Raw genomic sequence first — 21,967 nt, forward strand, 5'->3', positions numbered from 1 at the left:
CTCACCCTTTGACTTAATCAGTAAGCATGTGCACATACTAAGATATGCAACAGCATGATTTTGCAACAAATTTGTGGCTTGAAAAAGTATGAATATTGTATGACTGAATGAGCCTTGAATTTGACATTGTCATCTATTCTTTTTTCTCCCACAGTTATATGATACCTTTAAAATACATTCTATAATTTCTCAAAAGTTTCTAGTGCTTGAAACTAGACTGGCTTGTTGTGACCCAGTGCCTCTTAACCACAAATGAAAGTTATTTTTTGTTATTGTTTTAGAGGTTGGAAAATTAAACTTGGCTTTAAGTATGTCCTTTTATAAAGATGTTGATTTATTTTTCAAAGCAATTCAGTGGCATCACCAGTTTTGAATCATATTTTTGTTGCTTGATTACTACTTTTTTATAACAAAAGGTAATTCATTTTTCTGAATTAGTTTCAGGAAAAATAGAAGCATAGCCAAAAACAAGAAAGAGTATTATGCTTTTTTCCATGATAGAATTTGCTCATTAAATAAAATTTAAGAAATAGAGGAAATTATGTATATACATATGATAAATGGTGTTCTAAATACGGCTTTTTAGCTTAACACAAAGGATATGTACAGTATGATTATGATTTGGTTTGCTTAAAAATATGCTTAATACATGTACATAATTGCATTTTATTCATTTTATAACTCTTTGGTTTTCCTCTGTGTGAAATTAGTTTGATAAAGATTTGACATTATGAATGACTCAAAATGAGCATTCTCAGATGCGTCCCTTGGCACACATGTGCACACATTTCTTCTGTTGCGTGGCTAAGGGTAAGATTTTCTTGATGAAGGCAGGCTGTGAGCTAATACACTGTACAATTCACACCCCAGCATCAGGTGAGAGCTTTCATCACTCCACACCCTTTACGTACATGATGGCATGACTCTTTTCGTTTATTTCATCCTTGTAATGAATGTGTCATAGATTTCATTAGAAGACAACACTTTTTCACTGCTAATTATATGTCAGTAGTGCAAAATTAAATGAGGGTTTGATAAGTAGCTTACAAATGTATATCAGAATATATTTAACATATTGAACACATATATACATGTTTGTTTGGAAGGTCCACAAAATGGCTTTGGACATTAAGATAATATACTATAAGTTCAGTTCAGTTCAGTCACTCAGTCGTGTCCAACTCTTTGCAACCCCATGAATCGCAGCATGCCAGGCCTCCCTGTCCATCACCAGCTCCCTGAGTTTACTCAAACTCACGTCCATCAAGTCAGTGATGCAATCCAGCCATCTCATCCTCTGTCACCCCCTTCTCCTCCTGCCCCCAATCCCTCCCAGCATCAGGGTCTTTTCCAATGAGTCAACTCTTCACATGAGTTGGCCAAAGTATTGGAGTTTCAGTTTCAACATCAGTCCTTCCAATGAATATTCAGGACTGATTTCCTTTAGACTGGTTGGAACTCCTTGCAGTCCAAGAGACTCTCAAGAGTCTTCTCCAATGCCACAGTTCAAAAGCATCAATTTTTTGGTGCTCAGCTTTCCTCACAGTCCAACTCTCACATCCATACATGACCACTGGAAAAACAATAGCCTTGCCTAGATGGACCTTTGTTGGCAAAGAAATGTCTCTGCTTTTAAATATGCTATCTAGGTTGGTCATAACTTTACTTCCAAGGAGTAAACATCTTTTAATTTCATGGTTGCATTCACCATCTGCAGTGATTTTGGAGCCCCCCAAAATAAAATCTGACACTGTTTCCACTGTTTCCCCATCTATTTCCCATGAGTGATAAGACATGCCTATTAATTTCACTAGAAAGAATAAGCTCTAAGTTCTTGCTAGTTGACTATTTCATCTGCTTTTGATCTGGTTTCCTGAAGGCTAAAGCACTAAATTAGTTTGTTAAGAAAGCTAGGATGTGACCATGTATTTAAAATACCATAATGTACTGAAAGAGACATATTATCCATTGCAATTATAAAATTAAAAGCCTCTGATGGTCTTCAATTTTCTTGCTGCCATTGTAAAATGTTCTTATGTGACAATATATCAGAATGGAAAAATAAAGCCTCTATAATTCCTCTTTTGTTCAGGGTGGTATTTATAAAGCACTATGCCATGTTAAGAAAAATTATCGTAGTGAAAAAATTAGGATAATTCTTGCATAACATGAAAGACTTAAATATGTGTGCTCCTGGCATACTTTATCAATTCACTCAGACTTCTTTTGACTTGCTGCTTATGAGCAGCAAAATGGCAGCAAATATAGTCAGAAATATAGTTAAAATAGGGTGTCAGTGGACTACCATTAATTCAGAGATCAATAAACATGGATCTAATTAATCCATCTTCATATATATGATCAGTTTTATGTCAGCATCTAAAGACTAATTCAACATGAATACTAGCCCATTTCATTGTATCTAGTGAGGAATACGTAAATAGAAGAAAATTTTAAGCCCATTAAATGGAATTCCTAAAATAGAACTGATTGATTCAGTTAATTGTAGGCTTGCTCTCCTCAAATTGAAGAAATTAATTAGAAATTATGGAAATTTTCTTTTTTTAGATAATTTCTAACTCAGATAGGAATTTGGGCAAAATGTTTCTTCTTTCTTGACAGTAATCTGTGAAAAAAATGGGAACAATTTATCAAAAACTTTATTCTAGCCTGTAAATTTCAGTATTCTTCATTCTTTACTATTTTAATGTCTTCACATCACATTATCCTTATACATGCACCAATGACTCATGGAAAATATTGTGCAAATGCAATTTATCAATGACATATGTAATATTTTAATATTACAGTCAAATTCCTGTATCTTGACCTCTTTCTTCTTCCTTGCCACTGAAATTCTTTAGCATAAACATGGCAATCACCGACTCAATGGCATGAGTTTGAGCAAACTCTGGGAGTTGAGGATGGACAGGGAAGCCTGACGTGCTGCAGTCCATGAGGTCACAAAGAGTCAGAAACGACTGAGAGACTGGACTGAACTGAAACATGGCAAAGAAATGTTAGATTTGGTAAATGTCTATTGCAGAGGACAGACAGACTCATACTTGTTACTGGCTGTACAGGTATACTCGTTACAAGTAGGAAAGCAGTAACGTTCAACACACCAGTAAGTAGGAGGATCTGGGTTAAAGCTAGAGGCAGAAATTTTTAACCACCCTGGATGTCTTTCTCTTTAGTTAGAATCATGCTATGAACCAGGCAGGAACACCACTCTAAATACCTCATTCTTGCTGTCTATCCCTCAGATCACCCTGTGTAGAAGAGGGATTTAAGCTATATTACCTCTAAGGCTCTTTTCAGGCGATATGATCTGCCTCTATAAACTATGGCTTTACTGTAGCGTAAATCCATCTATATCAATGGAAAGAATATGAAAAAAAAAGAAAAAAGAGTCACTTCACATTCCCGTCAAAGAATTGATCTGAACATATAGGCCGGGTATCTCAGTTGGTAAAGAATCTGCTTGCAGTGCAGGAGGCCCCAGTTCGATTCCTGGGTCGGGAAGATCACCTGGAGAAGAGATAGGCTACCCACTCCAGTATTCTAGGGCTTCCCTTGTGTCTCAGTTGGTAAAGAACCTGCTTGCAATGCAGGAGACGTGGGTTTGATCCCTGGGTTGAGAAGATTCCCTGGAGAAGGGAATGGCTACCCACTCCAGTATTCTGCCTGGAGAATTCCATGGACTGTATGGTACATGGGGTTGCAAAGAGTTGGACACGACTGAGTGAGTTTCACTCACTCACTCAACCTGAATTGTCAGTTACATGAAGCCATGAAGCCACTGTGAGTTTTAGTAGGCAAAAAACTTTTTAAAACAGCTGTTTTACATGCCCTGTTATCCAAGTTCAACATCTCATGGATTCCTTATGAGAGGGTAACAGGCAGGAAGGCTAAGGATCCCCAAGCAGAGGAAATAAACTGCAAGTGGCAGATGCTTTTTGTTTGTTTGTTTGTTTTGTTTGTTCCTTCTCTATATAAAATTAAAAGAAGGTTTGTTTTAAATTCTGTGTTGTCAGAAAGACCCCTGGTTCAGCCTGGGCTTAACTTTTCTCAAACCTTGAACTGATAATGGCTCAACAAATCTGTATGTCTTACTCATGGAAATGTTCTCTTAAGCTATGTTAATGAAGCTATGTATTTGTTTGGAAATCTGCCTTTCTTTAGGGTTCATGTCAATTGTTTTACGGTTGGGGATGTCTCACCTTGCATTCTGTGCTGTCTCAAAATGCCCCTTGTGGGAGAGCGGGCCGATGCAACTCTCTCAGTTTTCAGGTGATTCTTTAACCGATATATAACTCCTTGCTAAAAGCTAGCAAGTGGGGCACTCTTTCTGCCCCTTCTGAAGTCTATGTCAGAGCTTCCTCCATCCCTTTATACATTAATAAAACTTTATGACACAAAAACTTCAAGTGAGCAAGCCTCCTCTCTGACTCCAGATCAAAACCCTCTCCTCTGGAGGTCACAAATCCTGGAGTAGCTCATGGCTCGAGACTGCAAACTTTCACTTATAGAAGTGGATAGATATCCAACTTTATTAGTGCTGAAGTAAACGGACGTGAACAAATGTTGAGTTGTGTTGACATTTACCAAATGGCAAAAGTACTTGTTTACATACCAAATAGTAAACAAGTGTCTACTACTGTTGAGGATGTGAAACAACCAGTTTTTATGCCTTGACAGTAGATTGAGATTTGACACTGCACTTGGTAAAATTCTATGTCTGAGTCTCCTATAGCTGGACACGTAAATGTCCTACGACCAAAAATATTCCTAGAAGTATGTCCAAGAGTAAGAGTGAATATGCACCCAAAAGGCATATATAGACATGTTCACCATTGTATTAATTACAGTAGTGTAACACCAAAAGCAACTCATTTCTTTTAACACATTAGATCAAGACTTGACATACTTTTCTGAAAGTACTTAATACTGTATATTTTAGGGTTTGTAGACCATAAAATCTTGGTATATCTAAACTGTTTTGTCCTCTATCACAAATGCAGCCATCCATAATACGTGAATAAATGGTGTGTCACAGCTCCAATAAAACTTAACAGGTCAAGTTTACTGACTCCTGTTTTAGATTAGACAAATGAGTTTATGATAAGTTTGTATGCTGGAAAAGTACACAGCAATGAGAAAGAATAACTTCATACAAGAGCATGGGAAAACTTCACAAACACAATCTTCAGTGAAAAATGTCAGACATAAAAGTGTAAAATCTGTATGATCTCACTACTATGTACCTTAAAAATAAACAAACTCACATATCATATGGAAAATCAATTTCTGATGGATGTAGGGACAGTTTCTGAGACTCTAGTAATTTTTTTTTTTATTTGGTTCTGGGTGCAAGAATCTTTCTATTTTTGAAAGATTTTTTGCAGTCTACATTTTTAGATGGAAATTTTTTCTGTATGTATATTATACTTTAAAACCATCCTCTTTATTTTTTTTCTCTATGAGATTGTAAAAAATATCTATATTTAGTTTTAAGTCTAAAATTTTCTTATATAAAATGATTGTTCATATAGATTTATGATGAAGAAGGAATTCATAGGGCCTGGACTACATCTTAGGGCTGTCCATGCTGATCATGCTCGGCCACCTCTCCAATGGACTCTAAACTCTGAGTTTAATGTCTATGGAAACGACAACAGAAGGATAAGACCCCCGCACCCCCACCCCGGACAGGTGAACCTTGAAGATCGTATCCAGATTACTCCTTGCCTAGGAGAACACATACACTAATCACCACTTCCTCCAGACAGGCCATAAACTTTTCTGTACCTATTGGAGTGTAACCTCAGGCTTATTGATTATTGGCTAATTGTTTAACTGTCTGAACACATGGCACATGAATGATGGGGTTATGGTGAATGTATTTACCCTTCCTTAGTTTTTGTAAGTCTCAAGGAATTTGGGCTGGTGGGTTCGGACACGTACACATGGGGTAGAAAAGATTTTCACAAGTGCTGGTCAGGGTCCTTGGCTAGGAGCAGACTCTGCCTTGGGCCGGCCGGTGTAATAAACTGCCCTCCACAATCTGCATTGTCTTTCTGAGTGAGTTTGTTTCCCAGAACTCGCGGCTACAACAATGAAACTGAGGTGGAGCATAATCACCAGAGCATCTCAGGACATCCTCAATCTCCGTATCACTGAAAGCGCTGCCTTGCTTGTAGGACAGCACTGCATTCGTCCACCCCCTGACCCTCCCGGTCACTCTCTCAGCAGCGGGGAGCGCTCCTGGACTTTGTACTGGACCGTGCAGTGAGCTCTCTGTCATTCTGCTCAAGGTTGGAGGAACTGACCATTATATTCTGAAAAAGGTCATCTTTGGGTAGTGTTTGCTGACATAAAATTGTTTTCATGTCAGCAGAGGAACCAGGAAAAACCCAAATAATGATGTTTTTTCCCCCTCATTTGTATCTGAAGCATACATTTTCTCCTTAAGAAGCTTTTTGATTACTTAAAATCTCCATTTTTAAGGAAGCACCAATCCCATTGGGAGGTATTTTAGGTTACCCACCTTGCAATTAATAATGTAGCTACCCAAACTTGGGTTTAAATTGTTATGTGGGGGAAGATAGAAAGGATGTTAGTCCACGTGTTTTTGAGGAGCAGGCCTGTTAAAAAATTAACACTTGCTTCTGGCTGAACTAAATATAACCCAAGGGATTTTTGCAGCCCTGAAGACAGGGATGTACCTGAGGGAAAAATTAATTTGGATAGGAGTAGAATTAGGGGATTGAGAGCAACTGCACATACACTATATGTGTAACAGAGAAGTAAATAATGATAGAAAAACACTTTTGAAACATAGTTTCTTGATTCTGTGTGTGTGTATGTGTGTGTGTGCATGCTCAGTCATGTCCAACTCTTTGCAACCCCTGGATTGTAGCCTGCCAGGCTCCTCTGTCCATGGAGTTTTCCAGGCAAGAATACTGGAGTGGGGTGCCATTTCCTCCTCTGGGGGTCTTCCTGACCCAGGGATCGAACATATGTCTCCTGAGTCTCCTGCATTGGTAGTTGGATTCTTTACCACTGAGCCACCTGGGAGCCCTTCTTAATTTTAGTGGAAAATTATTAGCAATAATATTGTGGTTTGAGATTTGCCTCAATGATATCTCCACAGGTTACAGGTGGCATTTTAGTGTTGAGCTCCTCATAGGCAAGAATGACAATGACATATACAAAGGCATTTTTAAAAATTGACATTAAGAATCACTTTTACAAAATTATATATGTACTACATTTATGAATTTTAGCATAAATCATTTCTCAGATTTATAAGGAAAAAAGTAGAAAAACAAACAAACAAAAAAATTGAAAAGAACTGAGAAAACACCCAAACTGATAAGAAATTCTGTGTATTCCACAAATGAGAATTCAGATGAAACAGAAAATTAGTTATGATCAGTATTTAATTTCAGTCCATTAACATTTAGGTCATCTTATCTTATTGTGGCTTTATTGCCATTGTCTTAATACCTACTGATTCACATAAGAATGAAATTCTTAAGCATTAACCTCTTGCATATTTGTTATCTTGTTGAGTATTTGTTCAAGTTTTTTTTTTTTTGTTCACTTTTTTTGTTTGTTTTTTATTTTTTTACTATTGATTAAAGTTCATATATTTTGGATACAAGTTCTTTGTCATATATACAAGGTTTCTAAATATTTTAAATATTTTCTTCATATATTATGGAAACATTTCTCTTTATATTAGCTCACACTGCTTTATCCTTGGTGGTGGTGGTTTATTCACTAAGTCGTTTACAACCCCTGGGACCCCTTGGACTGTAGCTTGCCAGGCTCCTCTGTCCACGGGATTTTCCAGACAAGAGTACTAGAGTGGGTTGCCATTTCCTTCTCCAGGGATCTTCCCAACCCAGGAATCAAACCCAGGTCTCCTGCATTGCAGGCAGATTCTTTACCAAACTGAGCTATGAGGGAAGCCCCCCCTTTTGCTAGATTAATTTAGTAACAATGTTGATGTATACAAGGTCATCCTGTGTTAAGTTTGTCCCTGAATTCATGAGCCAATATGCAGAAGCAGAAACATAATTAATGACATGTTTGTGCAACACCAATACCCAGAGGCAGTGGCCCAGGGATTTAAGTCCCAAAGTACCTGGTAAAATAAAATGCTATCTGCTTACTGCTCAGCTACCTAAAATCAGCTCATCTCAGGTAAGTTTTGAGGCCCTGATTTAAAGAACATAGGACAAAAACATTCCCATTTGGGGGAAAATCAATTTATAAATAAAACGTTTTATACCTGTTTACTCAGTTGAATACATTCTGTAATTTAATGTTCAGGAACAATATTTTCTTCTCAGAGCTGGCAGATTCTGTGCTTGTTAATATCCATAATATAACTATTAAATTAATTTATTTTGATTCTGGTTTAAAGGAAAGATATTACTCCTTTTATAATCAGAGTAGCATATAGGTGAATTTAAAGGGGGCTTGGTGGGTTTGTTCACTTTTATTTAAAATATAATGTACAAGTGAATTTAAAAATTAAAATGTGCACATTCTTCTTCATGTGAAGCCCCATAGATACTAAGGTCAAAAGAAAGAATTCCTTACGCACGCACTGTTCTCATATACATCAGAGACATGTAATCTGCATGCAAATGTATGACAGACACATAATGCATACATACTAGACAGAGAAACCTATGTATCGCAGAGGCATTTATTGTCCCTAAACCTATTTCCACTCTTATAATACAAAAGTCCATTAAAATCCAAAGAGATGCAATAGTAGGTGTTAGATTCTGTGGTTTTCACTTCATTTTAGCATTTTTCTTTGTTCAAGAGACTCCTCCTTTGGCAGCAGAAACTCTATAAATAGATATTAAGTTCTGTGGCAAAGCATTGATGGATTTTTAGAGAAAGGATTCAATGTTACTTATTTCATGTCTCACTAAATACTAAAGACTAGGATCACTAACAATTATTTTCATTGTTATCAGTGTATGGTGTACTAATAGATTGTAAAACTAATAATTAATATTTTAAATTATGTTTTATGTGCAATATGATGATGAAAATAAATGTTTGTATCCAAGGAACTTTTCCAGCATAGTAAATGGTTATACATATGCTTTCAGCCTGCTGTCTCTAGCATCAGTGTTTTTTTCCACACTGCCTTGGCAATGCAATGAGATGTCAATTCATCTAAATATCCTTCTCAATACAAAGAATACAGTGCTCAGAGAAATTAAAGAGCTTATGGCAGTAGTTAAGTTAGGAACAACATCTAGAAATAGAAGTTTCTCAGCTATCTATCTCGGATATTTTTTAATATTATCAGGTAGATAGCAATCCCTCCTTAAAGAATGCCCACTGACTTAGTCATTTTCTGAGTGTATGCTCTGTCGCTAAGTCCTGTCTCACTCGTTGCGACCTCACGAACTGCAGCTCACCAGACTTCCTTCTCCATGGGATGAGAATCTTGCCTGGAAAATCCCGTGGACAGGGAGCCTGGAGGGCTGCAGTCCATGAGGACGCAACGAGTCAAACAGAGTTTAGCGTCAGGGAACGCATGCGGGCACACACTCAGAAAATGACTTGATCAACGGGCATTCTCTAAAGAGGTATTGCTATCAATCTGATTATAATGAAAATATCCGAGCTAGGCAGTTGAGAAACTTCTGTGTAAATCCAGACGTAATTTCTGAGCTATGTTACTGTCTATGTTGTTGTTGTGCCGTCACTAAGTCACATCTGACTCTTTGTGACCCCATGGACTGCAGCACTCTAGGCTTCCTTGTCGTTCACTGTCTCTCAGAGTTTGTTCAAATCTATGTCAGCTGAGTTGGTGATGCGATCTAACCATCGCATCTTCTGCTGCCTCTTCTTTTGCCTTCCATCTTTCCCAGCAATAGGATCTTTTCTAAGGAGTTGGTTCTTCACAACAGGTGGCCAAAGTATTGGAGCTTCAGCTTCAGCATCAGTCGGCCCTTCCAATGAATAAGCAGGGCCGGTTTCCTTTAGGATTGACTGGTTGCTGTCATGAGCTCTTCAGTTTCTCTGAGCGCTACCTTCCTTGTATCAAGAAGGATATTTGCATGCATTGATATCTCATCACATCTTCAAAATAGTGTGCAAAAAACACTGATGTTAGAAACACCAGGCTGAACATATTTTAAAAAGACCATTGCAAAAATAAATTGTGTTCTTCCCTGCAGATATTTTGTGAATGCCCCGAAGTGGTTCCCTTACGTGTATCATTTTCTTGTTCATTTCCTCAAAAGTTTAGACAAGAAGACAGGAGAATGAAAAGAGGAAACTGCTCATCCTTAACTGAGTTCATATTGTGGGGAATTACAGATAAGCCTGAAGTTAAGATGATCTTATTTATCATGGTTTTTATTATCTATCTCATTAACCTTTTGGCAAATCTCGGAATGATTGTTTTAATTAGGATGGATCCCCAGCTTCACACACCCATGTACTTTTTCCTCAGCCACCTCTCCTTCTGTGACCTCTGCTATTCCACAGCTATTGGCCCCAAGATGCTGTTGGACCTTTTAGCCAAAAAGAGATCAATCTCCTTCTATGGTTGTGCTCTGCAATTTTTAGTCTTCTCTAGCTTTATAGATTGTGAGTGTCTCCTGCTGGCAGTGATGGCCTATGACCGGTACAAGGCCATCAGCAGCCCCTTGCTCTATGCGGTCAGCATGTCCAGCAGGCTGTGCTCCCTGCTCATGGCGGGGGTTTACTTGCTGGGAATGACAGATACTTTGATACACACGGCATTAGCATTCCGCTTATGTTTCTGTGGGTCAAATGTGATTAACCACTTTTTTTGTGACTTACCTCCACTTCTCTCCCTTTCCTGCTCTGATACAAGGGTCAATGAATTGGCATTATTCATTTTTTTTGGCTGTGTTGAACTGACCTCCATTTCAGGAGTCCTTGTCTCTTATTGTTATATCATCCTATCAGTCTTGAAGATCCACTCTGCTGAAGGGAGGTTCAAAGCTTTCTCCACCTGCGCCTCCCACCTATCTGCTGTGGCAATTTTCCAGGGAACTGTATTTTTCATGTATTTCAGGCCGAGTTCATCCTACTCTCTAGATGAAGACAAAATGTCCTCTTTGTTTTACACCCTCGTGATTCCCATGTTAAACCCTCTGATTTACAGCCTAAGGAACAAGGATGTGAAACAGGCCCTGGAAAAACTGAAACTTTAAATATGATTTTAAAGGTTTATATTTCACACACTCTTATAGTCACAAGTACACACATATTGTGGTTTTTGTTTTTATAAACTTATACTGCGTGATGCAAGAGAAACAAAGTTGTTTTAAATAGTTCAGATGAGAATTTGTTGTTATTAAGTCTAAGTTTTAGAAATATTTTAGTTTTGAAATATTGCATACTTCATGTATCAAGAATTTGCATATGGCACTTTCCCTTTGATGAAAATTTTCCAGAATTTTCTACTTTTGTCAAATTTTGCTGACTTATTCTTTTGTTTGAATAATATTTCAGCTACCTTAAGAATTATTGTATTTCCTGAGAAATCTTTGAGTCTCTTTATGTTCTATGGCATACACTATACTTTCTATACTAATGAATATAAGCTAATGTTAATAAAAATAATTAATTGATTAAATAGCTATATAACTTATAAGAAATTTCAAAATCATTATGAAAGAAAAAAATGAGGATTTTAAATCCAAGATGAAATCTAAAACTAGTGTATCTTTTGATCAATATATTCAGTCTTAGATCTAATAATTATTCTATTTGAGAGATAAAATGATAGTGGGCAGAGGATCTGAAATTAGATGGGTCTTGAGAGGGACAAGACTGTGTCTTTTAGAATTCAAGAAGCTTTGTTTCCTACATATGGAAGAACCATAAATGCATTATGCTGACTAAAATAGGCAGACAGATAAAGGTAAATACTTTTAGAGTTTCACATATATGTTGAATCTTAAAAGTTCAAACTCATAGAATTAGAGAGTAGATTGGTCGCTTTTTCCAGGGTCTCAAAGGTGGGCAAAATCAGTAGTAATGACCAAACTTACTATTATTCAGTGAATAAGTTCTGGAGATCCAATGTATATGACAACTCTAGGTACTAATTCTGTGTTATAAACTTGAAATTTGCCAGGAGAGTAGACCTTAATGGTCCTCATTATGCACACACTCAAAATGTTAATTGTATAAATTAATGAATCATTTACTAACCATACTGTGGTGACCATTTCACAATATATCAGAGCTTCATTTTCAATACCTTATACATACTATTTGTCAATTTTAACTGAATAAAGCTTGGATAAAAGGAAGGAAAGAAGGCTATAAGGATCAACGGACAGGACATTAGTATCGTTATAAAGACCAAAGGACAGGACATTAGTATCGTGCATCATCATGCTGTCATTATTGTTGTTGTTCAGTCACTCAGTCGTGTCCGACTCTTTGCAGCCCCATGGTCTGTAGCACACCAGGCCTCCCTGTCCCTCACCATCTCCCAGAGTTTGCACAAGTTCACATTCATGGCATCAGTGATGCTATCCAGCCATCTCATCCTCTGATGCCCTCTTTTCCTTCTGCTCTCAATTTTCTCCAACATCAGGGGCTTTTCCAATGAGTCATCTGTTCGCATCAGATGGCCAAAATATTGGAGCTTCCGCTTCAGCATCAGTCCTTCTATAGTGAATATTCAGGGTTGATCTCACTTAAGATTGACAGGCTTGGTATCCTTGCTGTCCAAGGGACCTTCAGGAATCTTCTCCAGCACCACAGTTCCAGGGCTTCAATTCTTTGTCACTCTGCCTTCTTTACAGTCCAGCTCCCACAACCATATGTGACCACTGGGAAGATCATATCCTTGACCATATGGACCTTTGTTGGCAGAGTAATATTTCTGTTTTTCAATGCCCTGTCTAGGTTTGTCAATGCTTTCCTGCCAAGATGCAATTGTCTTTGGCTATCATGGCTGCAGTCACCATCCACAGTGATTTGGAGCCCAAGAAGAGGAAATCTGTCACTGCTTCCACATTTTCCCCTTCTATTCACCTTGCAGTAATGGGGCTAGATGCCATCGGTTTAGTTTTTTTATATATATATATTTCAGTTCGGTTCAGTCGCTCAGTCATGTCCGACTCTCTGCGACCAAATGAACCGCAGCACGCCAGGCCTCCCTGTCCATCACAAACTCCCGGAGTCCACCCAAACCCATGTCCATCAAGTCGGTGATGCCATCCAACCATCTCATCCTCTGTCATCCCCTTCTCCTCCTGCCTTCAATGTTTCCCAGCATCAGGGTCTTTTCAAATGAGTCAGCTCTTCACATCAGGTGGCCAAAGTATAGGAGTTTCAGCTTCAGCATCAGTCCTTCCAATGAACACCCAGGACTGCTCTCCTTTAGGATGGACTGGTTGGATCTCCTTGCAGTCCAAGGGACTCTCAAGAGTCTTCTCCAACAGCACAGTTCAAAAGCATCAATTCTTTGGCACTCAGCTTTCTTTATAGTCCAACTCTCACATCCATATATGACCACTGGAAAAACCATAGCCTTGACTAGACAGACCTTTACTGGTAAAGTAATGTCTCTACTTTTTAATATGCTGTCTAGGTTGGTCATAACTTTCCTTCCAAAGAGTAAGTGTCTTTTAAATTCATGGCTGCAATCACCATCTGCAGTGATTTTAGAGCCCCCAAAAATATAGTCAGCCACTGTTTCCACTGTTTCCCCATCTATTTGCCATGAAGTGATGGGACCAGATGCTATGATCTTAGTTTTCTGAGTGTTGACCTTTTTGTTTTTGTTTCTTGAAGGCTAGAGCTAAATCTTTTTGTTGAGAAAGTGTGGATGTGGTCATATATTTGAACAACCTTACAAGACTGAAAGACATTCTTAATTATCTATTAAAATTATAAATCTAAAAGCCACTGATGTCTTAGGTTTTCAAACTGCCCTATAATGTGAAAATATTCTAGTTATAAGTAAAGTCTAAAAAATGCCTCTGATACTCAGGGAGGCCTTTGTTCTACATTATGGCATTTTAGGCAAAGATCACACAGTGAAGAAAAACCTACAGAAAATTCTTGTTTCAGATAAAAGTTTCAAATCTATCTCTAATGTATTTCATTGATTTGTGCAAACTCTTTTGGAATTGCTGCTTATGAGCAAAAATATGACAGAAAAACATTGAAGTATGTTAAATTCCAAGCAAAATAGAATGTCAATAGATTGCTGTGAAAAACCAACTTTCACCTATATGATGTAAATTTATTATAGTATCTAAAGACTAATTTCATCTAAAATGGGCCCATTTTATTAGATATACTTTGTGGTATAAAAAAGAAAAAAAATTCCTGGGATAAAGCCCACTTGGTCATGGTGTATGATTTTTTTAATATGTTGTTGGATTCTGTTTGCTAGAATTTTGTTAAGGATTTTTGCATCTATGTTCATCAGTGATATTGGCCTGTAGTTTTCTTTTTTTGTGGCATCTTTGTCTGGTTTTGGAATTAGGGTGATGTTGGCCTCATAGAATGAGTTTGGAAGCTTACCTTCATCTGCAATTTTCTAGAAGAGTTTGAGTAAGATAGGTGTTAGCTCTTCTCTAAATTTTTGGTAGAATTCAGCTGTGAAGCCATCTGGTCCTGGGCTTTTGTTTGCTGGAAGATTTTTGATTACAGTTTCGATTTCCTTGCTTGTGATGGGTCTGTTAAGATCTTCTATTTCTTCCTGGTTCAGTTTTGGAAAGTTATACTTTTCTAAGAATTTGTCCATTTCATCCAAGTTGTCCATTTTATTGGCATAGAGCTGCTGGTAGTAGTCTCTTATGATCCTTTGTATTTCAGTGTTGTCTGTTGTGATCTCTCCATTTTCATTTCTAATTTTGTTAATTTGGTTCTTCTCTCTTTGTTTCTTAATGAGTCTTGCTAATGGTTTGTCAATTTTGTTTATTTTTTCAAAAAACCAGCTTTTTGCTTTGTTGATTTTTGCTATGGTCTCTTTAGTTTCTTTTGCATTTATTTCTGCCCTGATTTTTAAGATTTCTTTCCTTCTGCTAACCCTGGGGTTCTTCATTTCTTCCTTCTCTAATTGCTTTAGGTGTAGAGTTAGGTTATTTATTTGGTTTTTTTTCTTGTTTCTTGATGTAAGCCTGTAATGCTATGAACCTTCCCCTTAGCACTGCTTTTACAGTGTCCCATAGGTTTTGGGTTGTTGTGTTTTCATTTTCATTCATTTCTATACATATTTTGATTCCTTTTTTGATTTCTTCTATGATTTGTTGGTTATTCAGAAGCGTGTTATTTAGCCTCCATATCCGCAAATCAATCAATGTAATACACCACATTAACAAATTGAAAGATAAAAACCATATGATTATCTCAATAGATGCAGAGAAAGCCTTTGACAAAATTCAACACTCACTTATGATTAAAACTCTCCAAAAAGCAGGAATAGAAGGAACATACCTCGACATAATAAAAGCTATATATGACAAACCCATAGCAAGCATCACCCTCAATGGTGAAAAATTGAAAGCATTTCCCCTGAAATCAGGAACAAGACAAGGGTGCCCACTCTCACCACTACTATTCAACATAGTGTTGGAAGTTTTGGCCACAGCAATCAGAGCAGAAAAAGAAGTAAAAGGAATCCAGATAGGAAAAGAAGAAGTGAAACTCTCACTGTTTGCAGATGACATGATCCTCTACATAGAAGACCCTAAATACTCTACCAGAAAATTACTAGAGCTAATCAATGAATATAGTAAAGTTGCAGGATATAAAATTAACACACAGAAATCCCTTACATTCCTATATACTAACAATGAAACAACAGAAAGAGAAATTAAGGAAACAATACCATTCTCCATTGCAACGAAAAGAATAAAATACTTAGGAGTATATCTACCTAAAGAAACAAAAGACCTATACATAGAAAACTATAAAACACTGATGAAAGAAATCAAAGAGGACACAAACAGATGGAGAAACATACAGTGTTCATGGATTGGAAGAATCAATATTGTCAAAATGGCTTTTCTACCCAAAGCAATCTATAGATTCAATGCAATTCCTATCAAGCTACCAACGGTATTTTTCATAGAACTAGACCAAAGAATTTCACAATTTGTATGGAAATACAAAATACCTTGAATAGCCAAAGCAATCTTGAGAAAGAAGAATGGAACTGGAGGAATCAAGCTGCCTGACTTCAGACTCTACTTCAAAGCCACAGTCATCAAGACAGTATGGTACTGGCACAAAGACAGAAATATAGATCAATGGAACAGAATAGAAAGCCCAGAGATAAATCCACGAACCTATGGACACCTTATCTTCGACAAAGGAGGCAAGGATATACAATGGAAAACAGACAACCTCTTTAACAAGTGGTGCTGGGAAAACTGGTCAACCACTCGTAAAAGAATGAAACTAGAACACTTTCTAACACCATACACAAAAATAAACTCAAAATGGATTAACAATCTAAATGTAAGACCAGAAACTATAAAACTCCTAGAGGAGAACATAGGCAAAACACTCTCTGACATAAATCACAGCAAGATCCTCTATGACCCACCTCCCAGAATATTGGAAATAAAAGCAAAACTAAACAAATGGGACCTAATGAAACTTAAAAGCTTTTGCACAACAAAGGAAACTATAAGTAAGGTGAAAAGACAGCCCTCAGACTGGGAGAAAATAATAGCAAATGAAGAAACAGACAAAGGATTACTCTCAAAAATATACAAGCAACTCCTGCAGCTCAATTCCAGAAAAATAAATGACCCAATCAAAAAATGGGCCAAAGAACTAAACAGACATTTCTCCAAAGAAGACATACAGATGGCTAACAAACACATGAAAAGATGCTCAACATCACTCATTATCAGAGAAATGCAAATCAAAACCACAATGAGGTACCATTACACGCCAGTCAGGATGGCTGCTATCCAAAAGTCTACAAGCAATAAATGCTGGAGAGGGTGTGGAGAAAAGGGAACCCTCTTACACTGTTGGTGGGAATGCAAACTAGTACAACCGCTATGGAAAACAGTGTGGAGATTTCTTTAAAAACTGGAAATAGAACTGCCATATGACCCAGCAATCCCACTTCTGGGCATACACACTGAGGAAACCAGATCTGAAAGAAACACGTGCACCCCAATGTTCATCGCAGCACTGTTTATAATAGCCAGGACATGGAAGCAACCTAGATGCCCATCAGCAGATGAATGGATAAGGAAGCTGTGGTACATATACACCATGGAATATTACTCAGCCATGAAAAAGAATTCATTTGAACCAGTCCTAATGAGATGGATGAAGCTGGAGCCCCTTATACAGAGTGAAGTAAGCCAGAAAGATATAGAACATTACAGCATACTAACACATATATATGGAATTTAGAAAGATGGTAATGATAACCCTATATGCAAAACAGAAAAAGAGACACAGAAATACAGAACAGAGTTTTGAACTCTGTGGGAGAATGTGAGGGTGGGATATTTCAAAAGAACAGCATGTATACTATCTATGGTGAAACAGATCACCAGCCCAGGTGGGATGCATGAGACAAGTGCTCCGGCCTGGTGCACTGGGAAGACCCAGAGGAATCGGGTGGAGAGGGAGGTGGGAGCGGGGATCGGGATGGGGAATACGTGTAAATCCATGGCTGATTCATATCAATGTATGACAAAACCCACTGAAATGTTGTGAAGTAATTAAACTCCAACTAATAAAAAAAATAAAAAATAAAAAAATTAAGCCCATTAAATGGAAGGCCAAGAATGGAATCTACTGATTGATTCTGCCTTTCTGAGAATTTGCATGGTTGAATAATGAATTATGGGAAAATTACTTTAGGAATCAATAACTAAAATAAAAAAATACACAGGAATGCATAATAACTCCTCTATCTTGAGATTTTGCAAAATAAGAAGTCTGCACTAAAGACTTTGGTGTGTTTTACCCTGTCTGCTTCAGTCCTCATCACTATACTCCCCTTCTTACCTCACCTCCGGCTCATATATCCACCAATGACTGATTAAAAGATGTCATCACACAACTGCAGTGTTATCAATGACAGTGTGTAGAAGGCTGATGTGTGTTTGTGTACTCAGTCACTCAGTTGTTTCCGACTCTTGTGGCACCATGAACTATATCCTGCCAGGCTCGTCTGCTCATGGACCTCTCCTGGTGAGAATACTGGAGCGGTTTGCCATTTCCTCCTCCAGGGGATCTTCCCCACGGAGGGGCTGAACCTGTGTCTCTTGTGTCCCCTGCACTGACAGGCATATTCCTCACCACTGTGCCCCTGGGAACCCCGTCAGTGGACTACTACTGCAATCATGTTCCTGTCTCTTGATCCCGTCATCCCTGCCCCTGAAATGTGTGTGTGCGCCTAGTTGCTCAGTCGTGTTTGCCTCTTTGCGGCCCCATGGATCCCGCCAGGCCTCTCTATCCATGGAATTCTCTAGGCCAGAATACTGGAGTGACATGCCAATTCCTCCTCCAGGAGATCTTTCAGACCCAGGGATCAAACCCATGTCTCCTGCATTGCAGGTGATTCTTTATCTTCTGAGACATCAGAGAAGCTCTGCCACTGAAATACTTAAGTACAAATATGATATAACAATCAAATGGTAGATTTGAGCATATGTCCAGTGTCGAAAATAGAGAGATACATATGGGTCATTGGCTGTATAACTATATTTGTAAAAAAAATAGTGATATGAATGTTCAACAATTCAATAAGCACAAAGTTCTGTGTTAAAGACAGAAGCTGAAACTTTTCACCTCCCTGGATATCTCTCTCTTTAGAAATGTGCTATGAGCCATTTACCAATATTTATCATATCAGTATTTATCAATATGAATAACCTCAGATATGCAGATAACACCACCCTTATGGCAGAAAGTGAAGAAGAGCTAAAGAGCATCTTGATGAAAGTGAAATAGGACAGTGAAAACGTTGGCTTAAAGCTCAACAAGAAAATTAAGATCATGGCCCATCCAGTCCCTTCACTTCATGGAAAATAGATGGGGAACCAGTGGAAACAGTGGCAGAATTTTTGGGGTGTGGGAGCTCCAAAATCACTGCAGATGGTGACTGCAGCCATTTGAAAGATGCTTACTCCTTGGAAGGAAACTTATGACCAACCTAGACTGCATATTAAAAAGCAGAGATACACAAGTACACACATGCACATACATATAAACATACACACAAACAGAAGCTTAGCTCAGAAGTGGCTCAGATGGTAAAGCGTCTGCCTGCATTGTGAGAGACCTGGGTTCAATCCCTGGGTCAGGAAGACCCCTTGGAGAAGGAAATGGCAACCCACTCCAGTACTCTTGCCTGAAAAATTCCATAGGCTGAAAAGCCTGGTAGGCTATAGTCCATGGGGTCACAAAGCATTGGACACAACTGAGCGAATTCACTTCATATCAAATATGTTTGTTACTTTTGTCCCATCTATTTTGAATGAACAAGCCAGGTTAAAATCTAAAGGGATGAAAATGCATTAGCTAAAGTGTCTTGCTTCTGCTTGTTTCTAGAATTTTTCTTTATCTGGTCAAGAGACATGTCCTTTGGCACCAGACTGCTCCTGCACATAAGTAATAATAATGTGGCAAAGCAGCAAAATATTTCTGGAGAAAATTTTACTAAAATATATCTAATGCTCAATATTATACCATATTGCTCATTCTTTCAAAATCAGAGATAAGTTAACTCTGCCATTATTTAATACACAATAATAAGGGAACTGGGCTCCCCAGGTGCCTCAGGGGTAAGGAAGCCTCCTGCAGTTCAGGAGATGGGGGTTCAATCCCGGATTTGGGGAGATGCCCTGGAGAAGGAAATGGCAACCCGCTCCAGTGTCCTTGCCTGGTAAATCCTATGGACAGAGGAGCCTGGTAGGCTTCAACATTGAGTTGAAAGTGCCAGACACGTCTTAGCTATTGAACAAGCAAACGAACAAATAAACACATTTTGATATATAAGTACTCAAGAAGTGTAATCACTTGTATTCTTAGTTGGATAGGTATCTTTAAAATATAAGGTTGAATACTCCAACCTTGTCTTCAAGTGTTACTTTCATATTATGTTTGACATGCAATGAGCTTTCAGTAAAGAACTGATTGTTGAGATAAAGCAGTGAAGGTTCCAACTAGTCACATACATCATAGATGACATCCAAATTTAGAGTCAGACTTTCTCAAAACTCCTATCCCACACCTAACCTTTTAAAATCAGACAGTGAGGAAATTTGTATGGGCTATGTTCTCATAATAAAATGTACTGAAATGAATTATATCTGGTTTACAGATAATACTTTGTCTCAAAAGGAGTGAAAACATGGATCTGTCATTGTCTCAGTCATTTCTGGAGCATTTTTACAAGAAGAATAAAGAAGAATGGATGGGGAAAATTGCACTCCTTCTCTTGGGAATTAGTAGTAGCCCTGTAATCAAAGTGACTCTATTTACCACGTTTCTGGTTGTTTATCTCATTATTCTTGTTGCAAATATCAGTGTGACTGTTTTAGTTAGAACAGAACCCCAGCTGCACACACCCATGTACTTTTTCCTCAGCCACCTCTCCTTCAGTGACCTCTGCTTTTCCACAGCCATTGGACCCAGGATGCTGGCAGGCTTCCTCATCAAGAACAAATCAATCTCCTTCTATGGCTGTGCTCTGCAATTCCTGATCTTCTGTACCTTGGCAGGTTCTGAGTGGCTACTGTTGGCAGTCATGGCCTATGATCGGTACATGGCTATTAGCAACCCCTTGCTTTATAGTCAGGATGTCTGGCAAGGTGTGCTCACTGCTGATGGCTGGAGTTTATATGGTGGAAATTATAGATGCTTTGATAAATAGAATATTAACCTTCCACTTATGCTTCTGTGGGTCAAATGAAATTAACCATTTCTTCTGTGACGTTCCTCCTCTCCTCTTGCTATCTTGCTCAGATACACAGGTCAGTGAGTTAGTCATATTTCTTATTTTGGGCTTCGTTGAACCAATTACCCGTTCAGATCTCTTCGTGTCTTACTGTTACATCATCCTAGCAGTGATAAAGATCCACTCTGCTGAAGGGAGGTTCAAGGCTTTTCCACCTGCACCTCCCACCTAACTGCTGTGGCAATTTTCCAGGGAACCCTGCTCTTCATGTATTTCAGGTCAAGTACTTCCTACTCTCAAGACGAAGACAAAATGACCTCCTTGCTTTATACCCTTGTGATTCCCATGTTAAATCCTCTGATTTACAGCCTATGGATCAAAGATGTGAAAGAGGCTCTGATGAAACGTAAAAATAAAAAATGATTCCATTGAAAATTTGCTTGTATACACAATAATTTATGAAAATCAAAATTGGTTTGGCTAATGTTGTGTGATTCCATTTGTATTTATCCTATCTTCCAATCCTAGCAATATGTATGATTTCCTAAATGCCACAAGTTTCATTTTATATCTTAAACTTCTGTTTAATACTCCTTATTTGTGGAACATTCTCAGACTCTTCATTTGTCAAATTTGTGTTTCTTCAGTACTTATATGTGTTAATTTTTTTTTTTTAATTTTCTGAAAATTAGTGTTTTCTAAGTTGCTGTTGCACTCTATGTGGGCTTTCTTTCATGGTGACTCCATCTGCTTTTATACTAATGAATCTTGCCATATAATGGAAGTGACCACTGTCAATTAAATAATTATTAAAACTATTTCTAACAGACTGTAATTATGACATAATATAAAAAGCCTTGCTGTTAATCAATCACTGTGTCCAACTCTTTGTGACCCCATGCATTTAAGCACGTCAGGCTTCCCTGTACACACACATAATCCTAACATTTTTATTTAAAAACTAAAAGTGAAATAGTGTAGGAAGCATCTAGTTATCCCTACGGAATGTACATATGTTGAGATTTTTGATGTTTCTGC

The 21,967-nt window shown here is 37.9% G+C and overlaps 1 protein-coding gene and 1 pseudogene across 1 annotated transcript; both read left to right on the forward strand.

Moving 5' to 3' along the window:
• Positions 1-7,530: 7,530 nt before the first annotated feature.
• LOC133055662 (olfactory receptor 5W2-like) lies at positions 7,531-11,231 on the forward strand. Its single transcript, XM_061140796.1, has 2 exons — positions 7,531-7,543; positions 10,300-11,231. Exons 1-2 carry the CDS (start codon positions 7,531-7,533, stop codon positions 11,229-11,231), a joined length of 945 nt encoding a protein of 314 aa, XP_060996779.1.
• A 9,152-nt stretch (positions 11,232-20,383) lies between these two features.
• LOC133064451 (olfactory receptor-like protein OLF2) lies at positions 20,384-21,352 on the forward strand (annotated as a pseudogene).
• Positions 21,353-21,967: the final 615 nt, after the last annotated feature.

The sequence above is a fragment of the Dama dama genome, chromosome 1 (genome assembly GCF_033118175.1).
Source record: "Dama dama isolate Ldn47 chromosome 1, ASM3311817v1, whole genome shotgun sequence".
Taxonomy (NCBI): Eukaryota; Metazoa; Chordata; class Mammalia; order Artiodactyla; family Cervidae; genus Dama; species Dama dama.